This window comes from Trichechus manatus, unplaced genomic scaffold (assembly GCF_000243295.1).
Source record: "Trichechus manatus latirostris isolate Lorelei unplaced genomic scaffold, TriManLat1.0 scaffold00071, whole genome shotgun sequence".
NCBI lineage: Eukaryota > Metazoa > Chordata > Mammalia > Sirenia > Trichechidae > Trichechus > Trichechus manatus.
In genome coordinates this window covers 4056822-4078780 of record NW_004444007.1, presented here as the reverse complement: position 1 = coordinate 4078780, position 21959 = coordinate 4056822, and the positions used below count along the sequence as shown (strand labels likewise).

The 21959-nt window shown below is 37.2% G+C and overlaps 1 protein-coding gene across 1 annotated transcript; it reads right to left on the bottom strand.

Annotated features, from left to right (window-relative positions):
• Positions 1 to 10069: 10069 nt before the first annotated feature.
• CISD2 (CDGSH iron sulfur domain 2) lies at positions 10070 to 21957 on the bottom strand. The gene is made up of 3 exons (XM_004380196.2): positions 21737 to 21957; positions 12274 to 12488; positions 10070 to 10447 (listed from the first exon to the last, which is right to left on the bottom strand). Exons 1-3 carry the CDS (start codon positions 21837 to 21839, stop codon positions 10358 to 10360), a joined length of 408 nt encoding a protein of 135 aa, XP_004380253.1. The 5' UTR covers positions 21840 to 21957; the 3' UTR covers positions 10070 to 10357.
• Between the last annotated feature and the right edge of the window lie 2 nt (positions 21958 to 21959).

The window sequence follows — 21959 nt, the reverse complement described above, 5'->3', positions numbered from 1 at the left end:
CGTTGCAGCCAATCCATCTCATTGAGGGTCTTCCTCTTTTTTGCTGACCCTTTATGTTACCAAGCATGATATCCTTCTCCAGGGACTGATTCTTCCTGATAATGTGTCCAAACTATGTGAGAGTAGTCTCACCATCCTTGCTTCTGAGGAGCATTCTGGTTGTACTTCTTCCAAGACAGATTTATTCATTCTTTTGGCAGTCCATGGTATATTCAGTATTCTTCGCCAACACCACCATTCAAAGACATCAATTCTTCTTTGGTCTTCCTTATTCGTTGTCCAGCTTTCGCGCGCATATGATGCGATTGAAAATACCATGGCTTGGGTCAGGCGCACCTTAGTCGTCAAGGTGTTATCTTTGCTTTTCAACACTTTAATATGGCAGGGTATCCAACAACTTTCATAGACTCATTCATGCTTTGTTTCAACTTTGAATAAACATTGTTTGTACCTTTACACAAATATCTATCAAAACTTGTATTATCTCCACCAAAAGAAGTATAATTTTTTCATTAACTCTCAATTATTAGATTTCTATTGGTGCATAACAAATTACTACTAACTCTGTTGTTATCATTTGGTGCTGTCCAGTTGGTTCCAATTCACAGCAGCCACAACAGAATAAAACACTGCCTGGTCCTGCACCATCCTCACAATCACTGCTGTATTTGAGCCACTGTATCAGCCCATCTTGTTGAAGGTCTTCCTCCTTTTTGATGAAACCTCTACTTTACTAAGTATGATATCCTCCAGAGACTGGTCCCTCCTGATAACATGTCCAAAGTATATGCGATGAAGTCTCACCATCCTTACTTCTAAGGAGCATTCTGGCTGTACTTCTTCCAAGACAGATTTCTTCGTTCTTCTAGCAGTGCATAGTATATTCAATATTCTTGGGCAACACCATAATTCAAAAGCATTAATTCTTCTGCGGTCTTCCTTATTCATTACCCAGCTTTCGCATGCATACAAGGCAACTGAAAACACCATGGCCTGGGTCAGGCACACCTTAGTCCTCAAGGTGACATCTTTGCTTTTTAACACTTTAAAGAGGTATTTTGCAGCAGATTTGCCCAATGCAGCATGCCATTTGATTTCTTGACTGCTGCTTCCATGGGTGTTGATTATGAATCCAAGTAAAATGAAATCCTTGACTTCAATCTTTTCTCCGTTTTTCATGATGTTGTTTATTGGTCCAGTTGTGAGGATTTTTGTTTTCTTTATGTTGAAGTGTAATCCATAGTGAAGGCTGTAGTCTTTGATCTTCACCAGTTAAGTGTTTCAAGTCCTCTTTGCTTTGAGCAAGCAAGGTTGTGTCATCTGCATATCATAGGTTATTAATGAGTCTTCCTCCAATCCTGATGCTTCGTTCTTCTTCATATAGTCCAGTTTCTCAGATTATATTCTCAGCATACAGATTAAGTATGGCGAAAGGATACCACCCTGATGCACACCTTTCCTGATTTTAAACCATACAATATCCCCTTGTTCTGTTCGAGCCACTGACTGCCTCTTGGTCTAAGTACAGGTTCCTCTTGAGCACAATTAAGTGTTCTGGAATTCCCATTCTTCGCAGTGTTATCCAAAATTTGTTATGATCCACACAATCAAATGCCTTTGCATAGTCAGTAAAACACAGGTAAACATCTTGCTGGTATTCTCTGCTTTCAGCCAAGATCCATCTGACATCAGCAATGATATCCCTGGTTCCACACCCTCTTCTGAATCCGGCTTGAATTTCTGGCAGTTCCCAGTTGATATACTGCTGCAAACGTTTTTTAATTATCTAGCAAAATTTAACCTGCGTGTGATGTTAATGATATTGTTCGAAAATTTTTGCATTCTGTTGGCTCACCTTTCTTTGGAGTGGGTACAAGTATGGATCTCTTCCAGTCAGTTGGCCAGGTAGCTGCCTTCCAAATTTCTTGGCATAGATGAGTGAGCGCTTCCAGCATTGCACGTATTTGTTGAAACATCTCCATTGGTATTCCGTCAATTCCTGGAGCCTTGTTTTTCCCCAATGCCTTCAGTGCAGCTTGGACTTCTTCCTTCAGTACCATCGGGTCTTGATCACATGCTACCTCCTGAAATGACTGAACATCGACCAATTCTTTTTGGTACAGTCACTCTGTGTATTCCCTTCCATCTTCTTTTGATGCTTCCTGCATCATTCAATATCTTGCCCATAGAATCCTTCAGTATTGCAACTCGAGGCTTGACTTTTTTCTTCAGTTCTTTCAGCTTGAGAAATGCCAAGTGTGTTCTTCCCTTTTGGTTTTCTAACTCTAGGTAGTTGCACATTTCATTATAATACTTTACTTTTTCTTCTAGAGGGTCAGTGAAAAAGAGGAAGACCCTCAACCAGATGAATTGACACAGTGGCTGCAACAATGGGCTCAAATATAGCAACGATTGTGAGGATGTGTTTCGTTCTGCTGTACATAGGGTCACTATGAGTCAGAACCAACTAAATGGCACCAAACAACAGCAACAACAACTACCTCCAGAAGTACTAAGTCAACTAGTCTACCTCTGATTTGTTCTAAAATGGTTGCATGAGTGTTCCATGGTGTGTGGACTTTTATTCAACCGCTCCTATATTAATATACATTTATTTAACTTCCAGGTATTTTCCACTAAGATCAATATTACAATAAACAATAACAGTATTGCAGTAAGCAAACATATACATATGTTCATACATATTGGTGCTTTTATTTTTATGGGATTTTTGTGGCAAAGGATACATTAATTGCATTTTCCCAAATGTTACCAAACTGTTTTCCAAAAAGAGTGTGACAAGCATATTTCCACTACCAATGTATGAGAGTACTTTATCCCCTTCTCCAAAATCCCCACAGGCAATAGGTATTGCTCTTCCTAATATGTGACTGTCTAATGGGATATGAGGTGACAACCGTTTGTGATTTGTGTTTCCCTGATTTCTAGTGAGTTTGAGCATGACTTTACACGTTTTGGGCATTTGAATTTGCCCTGTTATTGTTATGTCTTTGTATTCTTATTATTTGCCCACGTTTTTGTGTTGTTGGCTTTTTTCTTGTTCATTTGTAAGTACTTGCTGTATATTATGTATTATCTTTGTCTATCACATACATATATTGGTGTATATTAGTATATAAGTGTAGATTTTAACCCTTTGTAACCCACATTGCAATTTCTCCCCGCATTTATTACTGGTCTTTTGACTCTTATCTGTTTTGTCACATAAGAGATACTATTTTATGTAGCACATCAAAGCCTTAAAATTGGGGACTTAATTTTTCTTTCTGAATTGAAATATCACATTTGTCATATATTGAATTCTCATCTATATGTAGATTCTCAAATCTTTTCTAATCTTGTTTATTCTTATTTCAGTTATTTTTATCCTATTAATTGACTTAATCCCAATGGCTTTATGCTTTGTGCTAACACCTGCTAAGAGAAGTTCCTCTCATTTTTTTTGACTATTTTATAGAAACCTGAAGATAATGTAATCCAATTTTTAAATGCTCTTGGGATTATAACGTGAATTATATTGGATTTACATACTAACTTTGAGAGAATTTGTATTTCTGTGACAGTAAGTATTCCAATGTGCTGCTCTAAATTGCATGCAGCATATTCAAGTGAACATCTGTATATCTTTATCTTATTTCTCTTTTTGGCAGCTGTTATGGATTGAATTGTGTCCTCCCAAAGTATGTGTTGGAATTCTAACCCCTATAGGTGTCGATGTAATCCCATTTGGGAACAAAGTTTTTGTTATATTAATAAGGCCATATCAATGTAGAATGTATCCTTAACCTAATCACTTCTGAGTTATAAAAAGAGCAGATTAGACACAGAGGCAAGCACATACAGGGTGAAGACAGATGCTATCTGAGGAAAGCAGATGAATCTACAAGCCCAGGAATACCAAGGATTGCCAGCTACTAGAAGCTAAAATGGATCCCTGGTGGCATAGTGGTTAAGTGTTCAGCTGTTAAGGAAAAAGGTCGGCAGTTCAAATCCACCAGCCACTCCTCGGAAACCCTATGGGGCAGTTCTACTCTGTCCTACAGGGTTGCTATGAGTCGGAAACGACTTGACAGCACCTAACAACAACAACAGAAGCTAAAATAGACAAAGAAGGACCTCCACGTAGAGCCACACTCTGAATTCGGACTTCTAGCCTCCTGAACTGTGAAAAAAATTAACTTCTGTTCTTTAAAGCCACCTACTTATGGCATTTCTGTTACAACAGCACTAGTTACAAAGACAGCAGCATTCAACATACTTCTGAGATTTGAGTTTCTTAAATTTGTTGAATGAATGTGATTGATTCACTATTGTTAGTGTGATAGTACAGAGGAATGTATGATGGCTATTAATGGAAAATTACAGGAAATTTTAAAATGTAGTGAATTTTTGCCAATACAGAGTTCATCTCTGTAGTTATGCAATTTACTACCCTTTTCTCCTTTTCTGTATTATTTTGGAAAATTACAGCCTCATAATAATAGAGATTAGGAATTTGTTAACATTGTGGCTCATCTATTTGACAAGTGTTCTAAGAGAATAGAGTCACAAATATACTCTTTCACCATAATGGTTGAAATTCGATTTTTTTTTTGTTTTTGTAAGCAAAAATCAAGTATTTAAACCAAAAGAAAGAGAGTGAAGTCATCTCTTTGTCTTAAAGACATAGATATGATTTTCTGAGCAGGTTTTCAGTGTTCTTCATTGTTCTGCAAAATAATTGGTAATAAATACACACTGAAATATGGACTGTATACTAATTAATATTAAAATGATGCTTGCCTACAACACGACTTTACTAGATTCATGCAAATGATAAAAGTAGTTGACTGGCCGTACATGATAAATTAAAGTGGGCTTCCAGTAAAAGACCATTATGACAAACCAAAGCACAACCTCAGATCATGCAACACAGCTAAAACCAAACAAACAGCTGTGTTGGTATTCTGCAATCCAACCTGTGCAATGATAGTAAGGCAAAGAGGCAGTCATGGAACTGCTGCTCACATGGTTTTTTAAACATGATTTTTAACCCTCTCTAAGGGATTCATGAGTAGTGCAAACGGTTAACACACTCAGCTGTTAACCAAAAGGTTGGAGGTTCGAGAACACCCACAGGCACCTAGAAAAAAAGTTCTGGCTGTCAACTTCCAGAAAATCAGCCACTGAAAACCCTAAGGAGAACAGTTCTACCCTGACACACATGGGGTTGCCATAAGTCCAAATCCAGTCGACAGCAACTGGTAAAGATAGAGGAAGTCATCTAGCACGATTTATGTAATCTTAAATCACTGTTGCTTTAGTTTTCCTCATACTTTAACAAGTTAAATTATGTAGTGAATTACAGTCATTAAACTTGAAAAACGTTTCAACTGAATAGAAAAACTTACTGTGATGAAGCCTTCAGATATCAAGGAATGAGTTATCGTATTTTCTGCATAAATTTTCCCCAAGGATGTGCCACTTCAAACACTAATCGTTTAACTGTTTAAAGTGGAAATCGGTGCCACTGAATGCAATGCTTATCCTGCCTCCTTAAGTACCATATACTACTTAGCTGATTCAAATTCATCATTAAATAGCAACTGTGTAACTTAATCACAGTGACACCTTCAGGAATTATTGAGGTATGCAGGACCCTATATTAAATTGTCTCAAGCTGCTATGTTTTTAATGTTTTCCCTTTTTTTTTTGGTCCTCTCCTCTGCTGTCAGCTGTTGCATTTTATCATACACCTGCCTATAGCAACACATTTTCAATACTTAGATTTGTTCAGGAGCAGAAATCAGATAACCAAACTTGTTAGACTTGGGTGTGAAGATAAGACTGTAGACACCCAAGATGGGGATCTGCGCAGTCAGTGCCGAATAAAGTGCGTAAGCGTTAGTGTAGCATCTCTCTTGGTCCACTCCAGGCTGATGACACTGCCACAACTGAATTCTAAACGGCTGAAGTGCCATTAGTTAGATGTCTCTGTTGGTATCAGATAAACTATTCACCATAATTTCTTAAGAATGCTGTTAAACACTGGAGTTTTAAAACTTTGCAGTTGAACAGTCTGATAGCGTTTTTTTTTTTTTTTTTTGGAACATTTTATTGTTTTAGGTGAAAGTTTACACAGCAAAATTAGTTTCCCACTCAACAATTCATATGCAAATTATTTTGTGACGTTGGTTGCTATCCCTGCAATGTCAGCACTCTCCTCATTTCCACCCTGCCTTCCCAGTTTCCATCCCTCTAGTCTTCCTGGCCCTCCTTGCCTTCTCATCTTTGCTTTTGGGCAAATGTTGCCCATTTGGTCTCGTATAGTTGATTGTTCTAAGGAGCATATTCCTCACGGGTGTTATTATTTTATAGACCAATCTATTATTTGGCTGAAAGGTAACCTCCAGGAGTGGCTTCAATCCAGGTTAAAAAGGTGTCTTAGGGCAATAGTCTCGGGGGTTCCTCCAGTCCCTATTAGTCCAGTAAGTCTGGTCTTTTTTATGAATTTGAGTTTTGTTCTACATTTTTCTCCCATTCTAACCAGGATGATAGCTTGTTTCTAACAGAGGACTGTGTGATCACAGCAAGGGAGAACTATATAGATCAGCAGCTGGCTTATGTGGCTTCCCATAGTTATTAACAAATTAGGTTACAAAATACAAAAGCAATGTAATGAATCATCATATGAGACGTTGAACTGAAAGCTGAATTGTAATGCATTTTTAAAAATGAAGCTTGCTTAATTACCTGAGTGAATCATTAGTACCTCAAGCCTGATCCAAAATGCAGCTTGCTTAATTACCTATGAGTGAATGATTAGTACCTCAAGCCTGATCCAAAATGCAGCTTGCTTAATTACCTATGAGTGAATCATTAGTACCTCAAGCCTGATCATCGCTTTTGGATACCGGATATTTACGTAATGGTGCTTCTCATTTGCTGAGTAGTTCCCTAGGAAGCAGAACAGCCCTCACAGCAGTCATGTGACATAGTAACAACAGGGGTCTCTTGATGCTCCTAGAAACCCAAGATAGGTATTTCAAGGGCTAAGTTATCTTCTATCAATTCAGAGGTAGTTGGTTATTAAAACCCTCTGCCGTCGAGCCAATTCTGACTGGTAGCGACCCCGGAGGGTTTCCAAGGCTGTAAATCTCTACAGAAGCAGACTGCCACATATTTCTCCCATGGAGCCACTGGTGGTTTCAAACTGCCGACCATTCGGTAAGCAGTCGATTGCTTTAACCACTGCGCCACCAGGGCTCCTTGTTTATTACATGTATATTTTTTAAGGCATACATGGTAGAGTTCTATGAATTTACAAGTAGTGATGGCAATTATATACTTATGTATAGGAGTCATTAAAGTAATAGCTTGCTGTCAGTCCCCAGCTTCTAAATAATTTGCAGAGGTGGGAAATTTGAGTCACAGTTGTCAGGAATTGGGTCCTCCCAAAATGTGTTATCAATTTGGCTATGCCATGATTCCCAGTGTTGGGTGACTGTCCACCATTTTGTCATCTGATGTGATTTTCCTATGTGTTGTAAATCCTCTACGATGTTAATGGCAGGATTAGAGGCAGTTACGAGGCAGGATTCAATCTACAAGATTAGGTTGTTTCTTGAGTCAGTCTCTTTGAAGTAAGCAAAGACAGGGGGACCTCATACCACCAAGAAAGTAGAACCGGAAGCAAAGCGGGTCGTTTGGACCTGGGGTCCCTATGCTGAGAAGCTCCTAGACCAGGGGAAGATTGATGACAAGGACCTTCCCCCAGAACTGACAGAGAGAGAAAGCCTTCCTCTGGAGTTGGCACCCTGAATTCGGACTTCTAGCCTCCCAGACTGTGAGAGAATAAACTTCTGTTAAAGCCATCCACTTGTGGTATTTCTGTCATAGCAGCACTAGATAACCAAGTTTTTTTTTTTTTAAATATATTTAACAATTGAAAATGGGAAAAAAGATTTTATTCTGACAGTATAGTCTTTTTACTTCGCGGGTATTAAAAAATTCCCTTTTATGAAATAGTTTTCAATTTTTTAAATGTTCCTGACAAAATTAAAAGTTGGTAATTTTATATTTATATACATATATTTTTTTTTTTTTGAGGCGTCCTTTAACTGAAAGGTTGGCAGTTCGAACCCACTAGCAGCTCCACAGGAGAAAAGATCTGGCAATCTGCTCCCATGAAGATTGCAACCTAGGAAACCCCACAGGGCAATTCTACTCTGTGCTATAAAGTTGCTATGAGTTGTAATTAACTTGATGATACACAACAACTCTACATTTTAAGGAAATTTTACCTTTTCCAGTGAAATTCAAGTATGGGAACCACTAGAACACGTATAAAAACATGTTGGCGGTGAGTTGCTACAGATAATTTTATATAAAGAAAAGTATTTCATGACCACAAACTTTTGGTGAGGAGGAATTTTTTCGGAAGTCTTGGGATCAGCTGTGGGAGAATAAATGGTTAATCTCACAGTGAAGACCTCAAGGGTGTTGAAGGAAAGGATTCAGGAAGGACCACCAGAGCTGAAGAACAGTGTTGTATTTCTCCCCAAATGTCAGGCAGGGAATGTAAGAAGCAACAATTTTGGACATACAACTTGTAAAACTTCTCAAAACCACAGACTACATTTCTAACCCTAAGATTCCTGCTATTGGTCACAAACACTGAAGATCACACAACAGAAACCTATTGACATATGTGTAATAAGTAATCCAGATGCCATGCTAAGCAGTGTCTGGGACATGTTGTTGGGTGCTGTTGAGACGATTACAAATTATCGCGAACCATGTGGCAAAGTAGAACTGCCCCATAGGGTTTTCCTGGCTGAAATCTTCACAGAAGCAGATTGCCAGGTCTCTCCTGTGCAGCAGCTGGTGGGTTCAAACCACCAATCTTTTGGTCAGCAGCCAAGTGCTTAACAGTTATACCACCAGGGCTCCTTACACTGTGGCTTACCCGTTGCTGCTGAGTCAATTCCGATTCATAGTGACCCTATAGGATAGAATGAACTGCCCCACAGAGTTTCCAAAGAGCAGCTGGTGGATTTGAACTGCTGACCATTTGGTTAGCAATGAGCTCTTAACCACTGAGCCACCAGGACTCCACACTGTGGCTTAGAAGATGGGATTCACTCTATTGGGTTTAGCAGAGCTTTCATTACATTTAGATGAAGAAAGTAGAAGTGATTTGGCCTTTTAATCAAAATTATTTCAGTATGGTACATATTAAGTGCTTAATAACTAATAGCTTCATTATTGCAATAAGGATTAAACATGTCTGCCTCCTGTATTTTCATATAAAAAGGAGGCATAGTGAACTGAACAGACTTGTACCTTCAGTAGGCAGACTTAAGGACAGCTATTAATATGAGATTTATAAATATAAGATGAAACAAAATAGACTTAACAGTAGGCTAAAAAATTACAAAAACTTTATAAAGATTCTCCATTAATTTTGTAACTATTTTTACAGAAAAGTTTTATATGTTTTTATGGTTTACACTGCTTTAAACAGAAAAATGTTCATATAAATACAATTTTGAACTCTGAACTATTATCATTTTAATATGAGTTCAGATATACTTTGTCGATTTCTAGTGCTGCCACTCCGCCTCACCCCACCCCCTTACTGAGTCAAACAGCTCAAGACACACACAAAAAAGCACACATAAACAGATACAAACAAGCCTTTGTAAACCAAACAAATCCTTTATAATGTAAATAACCGTTCCTTGTTGGAGTGTTTTACATCCAGTTTACTTCTTTCCTGAAATTGGGATATTCGTATTAGACAATAATTTGTACAAAGGTAAGAGTTTATCTCTGTGAAAATTCAGGTAATTATTGACAGTAATATTTTTCTTATCCTAAAAAGAATGGAATGTGAAAGGACAAAAGGGGAAAATCACTTCAAAGGATCAAAACAAAAGAGATCTGAAAAATAACATATTTAACACTGTTGGGAAAAAAAATTTAAGTATACATTCTGTTGAAAATACTGATATTCACACTAACAGCTTTGGACCCATTGCCAATAATTTAGATTTTCTCAATTAAGTGTTGAGAAGTGTTGATTTTATTATTGGAAGATACACTAATTCTTCGAAGTCATAATGAGAGACTTTCACAATTTCTATATAAATGACTATTATACAAAGTACCAAATATAAACAGTAGTGTAGCAAGAAAATAAATTGGCAGAAATAATTATTCAATCAGTAGTAATAATTAAGACCACCATTTCAAAGATTTTCTATACACAAAGAATGAGAAAATATTGTTATAGGATTTTACAGCACACAGCTGATCCACTCCTAATTCACTAGTCTTATATTATTATAGACTATTATACTTCTTTCTTCTTCAGTATTAGTGGGCCCACATTGTCTCCTGTCAATTCATTGTGTTTATTATGTGAACCATCACAAACAGGGAACTAGAAAGAGAAAAAGAATTGTTACTTTAAAAATACGATCCAACAAAATGAAAAAATTGTGAAATATTCTCATAAAGAAAGCAAAATACTTTTCCAAGAAAAAAAAATCACCAGATAGCTTTCTTTGAGTAATAGATATAGGTCATCCCTGACTTACGACGGGGTTCTATTCTGATGACTCCGTCATAAGTTGGTTCTGATGTAAGTCGAATACCTCATTTTTTTTTTTTAGTTTTATTATTGCCTTTTATTATCAGTATCTGTATAAATCATAACATTGAACACCTGCGAGTGGACATCTGAGAATGATAACATCAGCAAATTACACGCTGCAACACTGTATGTAGTATATATTACTAACGATAAGATGTACAAAAAAAAACTTAAGATAGTCATAACTGCAGTTCATCATAACTCGAATACATTGTAAATCAGGGACTACCTGTATTTCCTACATCTAACCTAACATCATTCTGATACCATAGCAAATACGACAATTTAAATAGTTAAACTGATTATTTGGTGTCAATTTTAAATAAATACCTTAGCATGATTCCATGAGCAACTAAAATAGGTTTAAAAAGAATCAACATAAATTCTTCTTCCCTGTGGAGTTCTAAACTTGAGTTTATTCACTGCTTTACATATTGAATTTTTTTTTAATTTCAAATAAATCATTTCATAATGTTTTCTTACTATAATTTATACCCTGTTGCTGTAGAGTTGATTCTGACTCACAGCAACCCTACAGGACAGAGTAGAACTGCCCCATACAGTTTCCAAGGAATGGCTGGTGGATTCGAACTGCTGACCTTTTGGTTTACAGCTTGAGCTCTTACATACTGTAAATTTTCTGAAGACTATTAAAAATATATTTAAGAAAAAAAATTCACTCATAATCCATCTAGACATAGAGAACAATAATCAACATTTTTGTACATTTTTTCCCTATGCATTTACTGTGTCTGAGTACATACATTTTAAGCAAAACTGGGATCATACTATAATTTGCTTTTCTTACTTATATTACATTGTGATCTCATGACATTAAATATTCTTTATAAGTATGATTTCAATGGCTTCGTAACATTCCATCATTTGTATTATACCATACTTTAGTTATTCCCCTTTTATCAAATACTTAAATTGTTCAAAAATTTTGCTTTTATAAATGATGCTGTAATGAACATTACTGTACTTAAAACCCCAAATATCCTACGATTAAAGTAATACAAGAGACAGATTTCATCAACTGCTTTTAGTACTCATCATTCCAAACTCCTTTTTAATTTCCACATTAAAAATCATTCATAATTATAACTACCACTTACTAGTACATACTGTTTAAGGCATTTTACATACATCAACTAACTAAATCCTCAACAATACCTGTTATGTTAATAAATTATCAGACTTCAAAAAACTAAAGATTAAAGAAATTAAAAATTAAGTACCTTGCTTAACCAGTCATACGGTGTCAGACACCATATTTGAACACAATTTATTCTGACTCCAAAGTCTAAGCTCTTTTCCACTAAGTCTTACATTCGTTCTCAAAGAATAAAAAGTATTTTAAAAGTAAATAGATACTACTTTAGATAACAGCTGAGCCTTGTGAAAACATCAGATTTCTATTCTTTCTTGCTGCTCTAACTTTGCAAATATAGGTAGTATCAACTGCAAATTCAAACTTAAGAATATAGACTTTCAATACTGAATACTATGAACAAATCTCTCATCTTACAGAACCTCAAAATTGGGAATTTAGGAAGCAAAACAATTCTAACTCCACAAAATTCTATTGTATGTGTAAACAGACATCTTACCGTCTTAGAACGCCAACACCTACAATAAGCTGCTTTAGTAAGACACAAATCTTCAATGTTTATTTCATTTACCACTTTGGGATTTTCCTTTTGTATTTTAAGATTAATCAAGCTATCCTTTTGTTGTTTTTTCTTTGGGAGGAATGGACGAACTGCAAGGTAGCCAAGTAGTGCAAGGACACCAAGAAAAGGCAATAACCGAAGCCATTCTGAAACTAAACATGTACAGATTTGTTAGAATTGCAGTCCTCTTGCTGAAATACAACTCAAAATAGCATGTCTGATTTCACTGAGTTTATTTATTAATTAATTCTCATCATAATTTCTTAACTATTTAATTCATCTGTAAAACTGTGAATAATAATACAATCTAGCCAGCTATACCTAGGACTACCTTGTTTTATTATGGGCTAACTTGAGACTCTGGGTACTGGAAACGTAAATTTTCAGAAATAGGTCCTATTCCAAATATCCTCTCACTGTCCCCATGAAGTATATTTGCATTTGTCTTTATTTGTATGTTGGGAAGTATGATTACTGTAAGTATAAACAAAATTCAGTGTGCCATGCATTTTATAGGTTTAGAAAATGTGCCATGTATTTTATAAGTTAAGAAAACATTTTCACCTTTTTTTCCTTTATACCATGTCTAAAACCATACAAACCCTATTGGGGCGGGGGGAGGGGGGAAGTGGATGAGAGACAGAGTGAGAGAGAGATAATAGAGAGAGGAGAGACAGAGACAAAAGACAGAGACAGAGAGCTGTAGCCCTGAAGTCGATGAGAAGCAGTGGCAGGAGACCTGGCAGAGGAGATGGCGTAGTGGGCGTCCCAGCCCACGGACAGAGAAAGCTGAGTGCCTATGGGCAGAGACTGAGGGCCAGTGAGAGGCGTGTCTGCGAGCAAGGCGGGGAATAGGCTATTCTGATGGAAGAACTGTATCCTGAGTGTTCCTGAGCCTGAACTGTAACTGTTACTTCCTGAATAAACCCCATAATTCTAAGTATGGTGAATTCTGTGTGGCCACTGCAATGAATTATTGAACTCAGCAGAAAAGTAGAGAGTGCCGTGAGAGGGACAGTTGGTGTCAGAATTGGTAAAGATGAAGGAGAGAGGAGACATGTCTGACCCCCGCCTCATAGGAATCAGACTTGGGCTGTTTATCCTGGTTCTCCTTCCCCCTTGTGGGGTTGGAGGAGGTCAGTCACTGCCCCCAAGCTGTTTTTTACAAAACCATACAAAAGAATATCTGCAAAATATTTTAACAATGACTTATAATTTCAGAGTCATAAATTATGATCATTTCAAAACGTCTTCAATGCTTAATTTACATTCTTTTATATCATCATAATAACTAAAGAAATACCTAAACATGTAAGATTTTAAAGAACTAATTGAAATCTTCATATACTGAATGTTCTCATTGTAAGATACATTATCATTCCATAAAAATTCATTAAATGCATTCTGGAATACCCAGCACTGTCCTATGGTGAGAGGGATTACAAGTGATATAAACAAAATGGTCCCTATGCCTGTGGAGACAAAACACACCAGGAAGATAAGATAAACATTTCAGCATGCATTTCTCAAATGTCTGCTACTGCCTTGTTTCTGCTGGGCTCTGCAGCGAATCTTTTCTGTTCTTAAAGAGCTATCATTTAACTTCCTGTACTCAGCACTTACCTGATTCCTTGCTAGACATTATACAGAAATAGCTAGATAGATAAAAGAAACTAAGTATTATGTGTCAGTGCATTCTAATGAATATTAATGATAAATGAATAGAGTATGCTAAGAGTGCCACTGTATTATCTAACAGTGTTAGCTTAAACAACTGTACATGGTAGGCACTATTATTATTCCCATTTTACAGGTGGGTAAACTGTAGCTTAAGCAAGTTTAGACCAAGACATTCAAAATCCAAAGCCTGTTCTCAATAACCATGGCATGAAATCAAACAGATCTAAAATTAAATCTGTTCCTCTCTTAGTAAAACTACTCTCAAGAGATAATTGTTCTTATCATTTAACTACTATAAGACTGGCTTAATACCAATTCTTCCCAAGTGAAATTATTTTTGATAAGACACCATGGGAATAATGCCAAAAGCTTGTTATGAGATCTAAATAAAATAACCTATTTACATATTACATGTATAGCACCTATAAGAGTACCTTGGCACAAAGAAGACACACAATAAATGGTAGCTTTTATTAACAGATTATGTAGATTGGTAGGGAAGTAGTAGCAACTCCTTTGAAAAAAGTATTTTGCCAAATCAACTTGACTATGCTATATGGTAGAAATCTTTAGTGATGCATTGTTTTGGTCGCCAGAAGGAAGCTCTGTGAGTATAAGTACCTTGTCTGTCATGTTGGCTGTTATATCCTCATAACCAGAGTAGAGGCGCACCACACAGATTCTTTGAATGAATTAAAGTCCTGGAGATTAATACGGAATTGTTTTGGAAGCAGGGGAGAGGTCTATCTTATAGATCAATACTGTCCAATATGGTAGCCAACAGCCACATGTGGCTATTTAAATTTAATAAATTTAAGCAAACTTTAAAATTTCGTTTTTTAGACACACTAGTCATACTTCAGGAGCTCATAAGCCACAAGTGGCTAGTGACTCCTGTATTTGACAGCACAAAGAACATTTCTACCCTCACAGGAAGATTTTGGACAGTGCTGCTACGGACCACTAGTTCCACAAAGCACCACTTCATTAGCATGGATGGTTAAGGATACTTTTCCAGTTTCAGCTCTTATAAACATCCCATCCCTCATGTACCTGCAGCCAGCCAAAGCTATTACCTAAGTAGTCTTCCTGTATTCTTTGCACATGAAGTTCCTTCTCTTTGCAATGCCTTTCTCTACTCCTGGTTTAACTAATTTGTACAGACCCTTCAAGACTACAGTCTAATGTTCTCTCCTCCAGAACTCTGCCCTGATTTTACAAAGCAAAATTAATCACTTCCTCCTGTATTTCCCTTTTCCTTATGTTTCTGTTATCACAATTCGGTTAATATTTGTTTATAAAGTTGGCTGTTCCATAAGCCTATGAGAAAAGAAGCTGCGTTCTACAATTCCTGGCACGAAAGATGGCTCGTAAGTGTTTAATAAATGACTTACTGAGTAAATGAATGTAGAGAATGTCATTTGCTTTCTCACTGACCACGCTGTACTGTAAGTATTTAGTTACATTTATCTAGATTAGGAATGAATTTCTTTGGTTGCTATTGGCCCCAGTATCTAGTGTAGTATCTTGAAATAGCAGTCATTTAATAAATGTTTGTTGAATGTAGAATAACATTAAATATTATTCTGAATATTACAAATTAAAAAGGTTACCAGAGGTTAAATGACCCAAAGTAAAAAACCAAATGAACAAGAATGTAAAGATGAAAACCTTAACTTAAATCCAGCATTTCTGGATTTCTCAACCCACAAATCTCAAGGAACAAACGGTATGAATACTGTTTTAAAATCTCTTCATAAAATGTTGTCCTCTGGGAACACTTAATTCTTGGTGAAGTAAAGTAATACAATAACGAGATGTCATTATTTCCTGCAACAAAGTTATAGTTGTAAAACAGTCTGAGTGCAATCTATTTTCTAAAGATGATCAACTTAATTATAGAGAAGTTTTATAAAGGAAAATAATACAGCCTGTAGAGCTCAATTAAAATCATTTGAAATATTTTTATTAAGGCTCATTTTTAATGAAGAAATGTAAAATACAGAAAAATCAAACAAGAAATTAAAAAAAAACCCTCTAAGGCTATTTCCTATGAACCTATTTGATGTATGTTGAGCTATTACAGATATTTGATACCGGAGGGAAAAACATTTGCCTACTATTTTTAACTATAAGGAGCACTGGTGGTGCAACGGTTAAGCCCTGGGGTACTAACCGAAAGATCAGCAGTTCAAACCCACCAGTGGTTCTATGGGAGAAAAGACCTGGCAATCTGCTCCCATAAAGATCTACAGCCTTGGAAACCCTATGGGGCAGTTCTACTCTGTCCTACAGGGTCGCTATGAGTCGGAATGGAATTGACAGCAACGGAGGTGTAAGACAGAAAGAGAGTAACCTGGGAGCAAAGCGGTAAGTTGGCTGCAACTTTAGGTAAGGTGGTCAGGGAAGGTTTCTGAAAAAAGACCTTTAAGCTAAAACCATCAGACCTGTGAAACTGCTAAGTCCTTTGCACATACTTTTCCCTGTGCCTTGAAAGTTCTTGCTTAAAGACTGAGAGAAGAACTTTCAAGGCACAGGGAAGAAAAGAATACGTGCAAAGAACCTACCAACTTTATAGGACTGTTCGGAGGAATGAATGAAGAAACCACTCAGTAACTATAAAGCACTATTCAAAAGGAGTATTAATGCACTCTGCCTTGAAGCTAGTTATGTAAATATCCGTCACTTCCCCTACTGAGCAAAAAGATCTACAGCTTCCTACCCTCTAATAGAGACTTATATAAACCAAGATCTCAATAAATTTTAGGTGAATTGAATCTGTACTCCATTAAACTGGCATCTGAGGTAACTACTGTAAGGGCTGATGTGTTTGCCTTTGTTCATGGCTTATGAATGATAACAGTGTAAGACTGTAAGACAGTAAGAAAGACTATTTAAAATATTTAAGAAAAAAATTTCAAGCATCCTTAGGAACTATAAAGCCTCACTGACACATGTCAGGTGATATGCCAGGTATTGAAGATACAAAAATTATAAGACACAGGCCCTACCACAAAGGAGCTTTCCATCTAGTGTGGAATACAGACTAACAAAAAAAAGGATTATAATACTGTGTAATATATAAGCAATACAGAGATAGAAGAGATGAACTCTTTGCTGGGAAGAGAGAAACTCTCTGCTGGGATGAGCAAAGACTTTACAGAGAGGATCTGACACCTAAGCAGGTTTCTGAAAGATGAGTAAGGAGTTCATCAGGCAAATGGGAGGAGGAGATGCATTCCACGCACAGGAAACAGCATAGGCAAGGGCACAGAGACAGGACATGCATGAAAGGTTAGAACTCTAACGTATTGCTGAATATAAAGAAGTAGGGTGGGGACTGTAGAAGTGAGCAGGTGCCAGATCATGAAAGGCTCTGATGTGTAACAGGAAGCTAGGAATTTATCCTATGTATAATATGAACCACTGAAATACTTGAACAGTACTGTAACTGGAAAATTTTTCATTTATGAAGTCATACTGGTATCAGATAGAAGATGAATTAGAGGAGGGACATAAAGAACAGGGAGAGAGGGCTGGTGGTGGGGAGGAAAAGAGACAAGATAACCTCTCGGAAATCCATTGCAATAATACAGAATGCGGGGGAGGGGGAGGACTAAAAACTGCCTACAACAGTGTGTATGAATGTGTGTGCATGTGTGGGTTTTCTAAAGAGATGGTCCATAGCCTTCACCAGGATCTTAGAGTAGGCCTGTGATCTAACCACCACCCCTCTCAAAACTTAAGGACCACTAATTCAGACAGTAAAATCTATAGGATTTGGTGATAGATTAGGTATGGAACATGAGGTAAATAGAGGAAGTGAAGTTCATTCATGATTCCCAGATTTCTGGTTTCATTATCTGGATGGATGGTGGTACTAATCTATAATATTAAACACACACACCACAGTATAGAAAGAGGAAGGCAGGTTTAAGCAGGAAGAAACAGTACAATGTTATAGGAAAAACAGAAGAATAAGAGCATCCCTAAAGAATGTTGGGTGTTGGCTGAAGATCAACAGTTGACAACAAAGAATAAGGAGCGTGGTACTGAGGGATGGCAGAAGCTTTAAAGGAAGATAAAGCTTTGAAAGAGAGTGAAAGAATTCCAGCGTGGAAATAACCGTGCAGAGTCAACTCTCTCTGTTCCTCCATCCCAGAAAGACAAGGAAGGGTAGAGAAAGAACAGATACACTGAGGGCTACAGGGGAAGTGGTTTTCTCAGGGAGAGCTTGGTTTCATTTAGGACAAGGAGGTGCCTTTATGAGAAGCTGAAGCTAAACAGGGGTTTCAGGAGACAAGTCAGGATTAGGAAGATCCAAGTTTGAGAGAGCAGGAGTTGGAGAGGTATGCATTTAGTAGTTGAGGATGTTAAGTCATACAGATGAACTGGCTGACGTCAAGGTTCAATCCATTGAAGAGATACCCACTGAGACAACATTTTGTTTATTCATTTGAATGTAAAGGGTTGACTTTTCTTAAACATTGTTTTCCTTAATTCCAAATTTTAACTTCCAGAAGAACTTCTTCTATTAGTGAAGCTTACCTATTTCTAATTTTTTTTTAATCACCTGTTTCTGAGTAAAAAAGAAAAAAAGTCAGACCACATTATACTATTAATATTGAGCAGGGTTCTAGTATCTATTTGACTTCTATTACCCACTACTAAGATAAACAATAATAAGACTAAGAAGTCAAAGTGAAAGAACCAGCACCATCGGAGAAATCAAATCTAAACCAAAAAGAACATGTCAAAACAACTCAAGCAGCAGGAAATTTTAACATAAACCGTTACAAAAGTTTAAATTAAACACTGTTGAAAGAAAGCATCTCCTTAGAGAAAAAAAGGTTTAAGGGGCAGATTCAGCCTTTTACATAGTTAAATAAACTAGCTATCAACACACTCTATTCCTAATCAAGATATATAAACACTCTTATTATAAAAACATTTTAAAATTATACATATACATACATGAATCTCAATGAAGAATTATTGTTTAAGGAATTAGAAGAAATTTTTCCTTTTCAAATTTTCAAAAAGTTGCATATAATAATGTAAAAATAACATTGGCCACTTGGTGGCTGATGATTTCACTACATTTTCTTAAGTATCATTTAGTCAAGAGACAGAAATGATTCCTACTTCTAAATTACACAAAATATGAGAATAAATATTTTCAATGGATTGGCTTTACTATTAACATAAAACTGTGTTCAGGACCAAAAGACCTATAAAAATGAAATTAATGATCAATTTTAAAAACTTCTTTTCATTCACTATTGTGAATAGAACAGTGTCCCAGTATCTAGAACATTACCTGGCCTATAGTAGATGCTCAATAGATATTTGATGACTTGAGGAATTTAAAACTGCAAAATAGATTTTTAAATACGGTTGGTCAAAACAGCAAGAGGGGAAATTTTTATAAGTTAAAGTAACTACATAAATCTTTTCCCAAATTCTCAAAAAAAAGTTGTTTAAAGATTCTTCACTCTTTTAGGAATAATCTCTATTATTTACAAGTTAATAAATACAGTTCTTTAATTTGAACTTAAATTATGCTTTCCCTATTGAGAAAACTCATCTTTTGTTCCATTCCTTCCTTTTTTAAAAATTGAAGTATAATTTACATACAAATTAAAATAAATAGATCTTAACTATTTAGCCCTAAGAGTCTTGACAATTAAATACACCTGGGTAGCAACCACAGAAACTATGTAAACATTTCCATCACTCCAGAAAGTTTTCTCCTGCTCTTCTATTCCTTCTAACTAATGAGTTCTATAATCAAAGCTTCTTTCACTCAACATACAGTTTTTTGAGATTCATCCAGTGTTTCAGTAATTCGTTCCTTTTTATTGCTGACCAGTTTTCCACTCATATGAATATATCATAATCTGTTTATCCATTCTCATGTTGATAAGATACTTGGATTGTTTCCAGTTTTGGGCTATACAGATAAGGCTATTATAAACATGCTTGTACAAATCTTTTTGTAGATACATGTTTTCAATTCTGTTCCATTTCAATTCAAAATTGGCCCTTTCTGGATAAATACAGCTAATGTCCTTATAGCTGCCAGCTCTGATGCATTTGTGCTACTCTGGGACAAATATTATTAAAGTTTTAGGATTCATTGCTTTGAGTAAAAACCTTCGTATTTTAAAGAAGCCAACTAGTTCAAGTGGGCAAGAACTACTATTTTCAAAGTTTCATAACTAGTTTTTAAACCTGGAAGTGTTGACTGGAAAGATTATTTTGTTGCTCTATTTTAAAGGTAAATATGCTAATTGGGAAAATTTTTTGAAAACTTCAAGTATTAGCATATGTTATACAAATACAAGAGCAGACTCACACTAATTTATCTTAAAAACTTTCCTCTTGAAAATCTGACCTAAACAAAGAAAAATACATTGTTTCTGACAGATAAGGATTATCAGTATTTAAACACTGCATGGTAATCCAGGATCGCTATGTGTTTACTAAGAATGCAGTGTCATCACGAGAGTATCAATTGCTTAAAAAAACTGCTAGGTCTAAACAGGGAAGGAAAAATACGCAACAATAATGTAATTTTTTTTTCTAATTTGCAGATGAAAAATGAAAATATCTTGTCTCCTAAACATTTAAGCAATTCATTGCTCAAAATTGTCTATCAAATTTTTGGTCCAACAAAGGCCTACATTATGGACTCCACATGTAACTTATTCAGGAGAACTAAATGTTATTAACTATTACAACCTTTTCTGAAGAGATTAAAAGTGGAAAACAGTCATTGAAGTTTGTCTTCCATACCAAAAACCAGACCCATTGCGGTAGAGTTGATTCCGACTCATAACGATCCTATAGGACAGGGTAGACCTGCCCCATAGGGTTTCCAAGGAACGTCCAGTGGATTCGAACTGCCCACCTTTGGTTAGCAGCCGTAGCTCTTAACCACTACGCCACCAGGGTTTCCTTTCTTCCACAGTACTCCAAAAGAGATTCTGCAACTGTTGTCACTGTCCAGTGAAAAACACACTACCTCATATATATGCATTAAGTTTTCATTTTGTGAGATATGGCCCCATAAATACCTAGCTTTGAATACTTTCTGGCTAATATATCTTGCTTCCAACTCGAGTCACCTCAGTTGCCCCGGCGCCCATAGCAACGGAGGTGACCTCAAATGCTCCTGAGAATAGGTGAACTGTCCCCTGTGGGAATGGAGGTTATTTACTAATTTCTTTACTAAATAAAGCAGCCACATGCGTGTTACCCTGTTACGTCGATATTTCTCTCGCACACACTCACTCTTACACGGGAAAAATCCAGCGGTGAGCAGGGACTGCCTGTTACATAGCGCCTTAGCTAAAGCGGACCTAACCTGCTTTAGAATAAAGAAGCATACTGCAGAGTGCTATGAAAAGGACAGATACTAGATGCAGGAGGTGAAAGAGACGGGCCTGTTTCCAACTCGGCCACCTCCTCGGCAAAAAACCGGTCCCTCATCACGAAACCATACCGCAAACAGCGGCTAGACGGCAGCCAAGCGCCGAGAGCTGGCATCGCACGCGCTCTGGACGCGGCTGCGCACTCAGCCCCCACCGCTCGGGCTCACGAGTCACGCGCCGCTCGCCCGGCCCCACCCCTTGGCCCCAAAATTTTACACCACCACCACCACCACACTTCCCAGGGGTGAGCGCAAGAATGGGCACTGGCTGATGGGGCGGTTTACCTGTGAGCCGGGCGAACCCGGTAATGCTCTCGGGGACTGGAAGCCGCTTAAGATACGCGGGAAGCTGTACCTTCACGATGCGGGCGACGCTCTCCAGCACCATCCTCACCAGCAGCGTCCGCTCTTCTCCCGAACCCCCTCCACTCACAGGCAGACCTGCCGCGCCTGCGCCGAGAGCGGAAGCGGCCGGCGGGCGGGCGGCGTGCTACGGCCTGGGTCCCGG

Bases quoted from the DNA above. Each gene is read 5' to 3' on its own strand.
- CISD2 (XM_004380196.2), bottom strand. From the start codon at position 21,839: ATGGTGCTGGAGAGCGTCGCCCGCATCGTGAAGGTACAGCTTCCCGCG. The intron at 12,489-21,736 runs GTAAACCGCCCC...GTACATGTTTAG, and splicing joins CGGGTTCGCCCGGCTCACAG to TTTCAGAATGGCTTCGGTTA. The intron at 10,448-12,273 runs GTAAGATGTCTG...TTCTCTTTCTAG, and splicing joins GGTGTTGGCGTTCTAAGACG to TTCCCTGTTTGTGATGGTTC.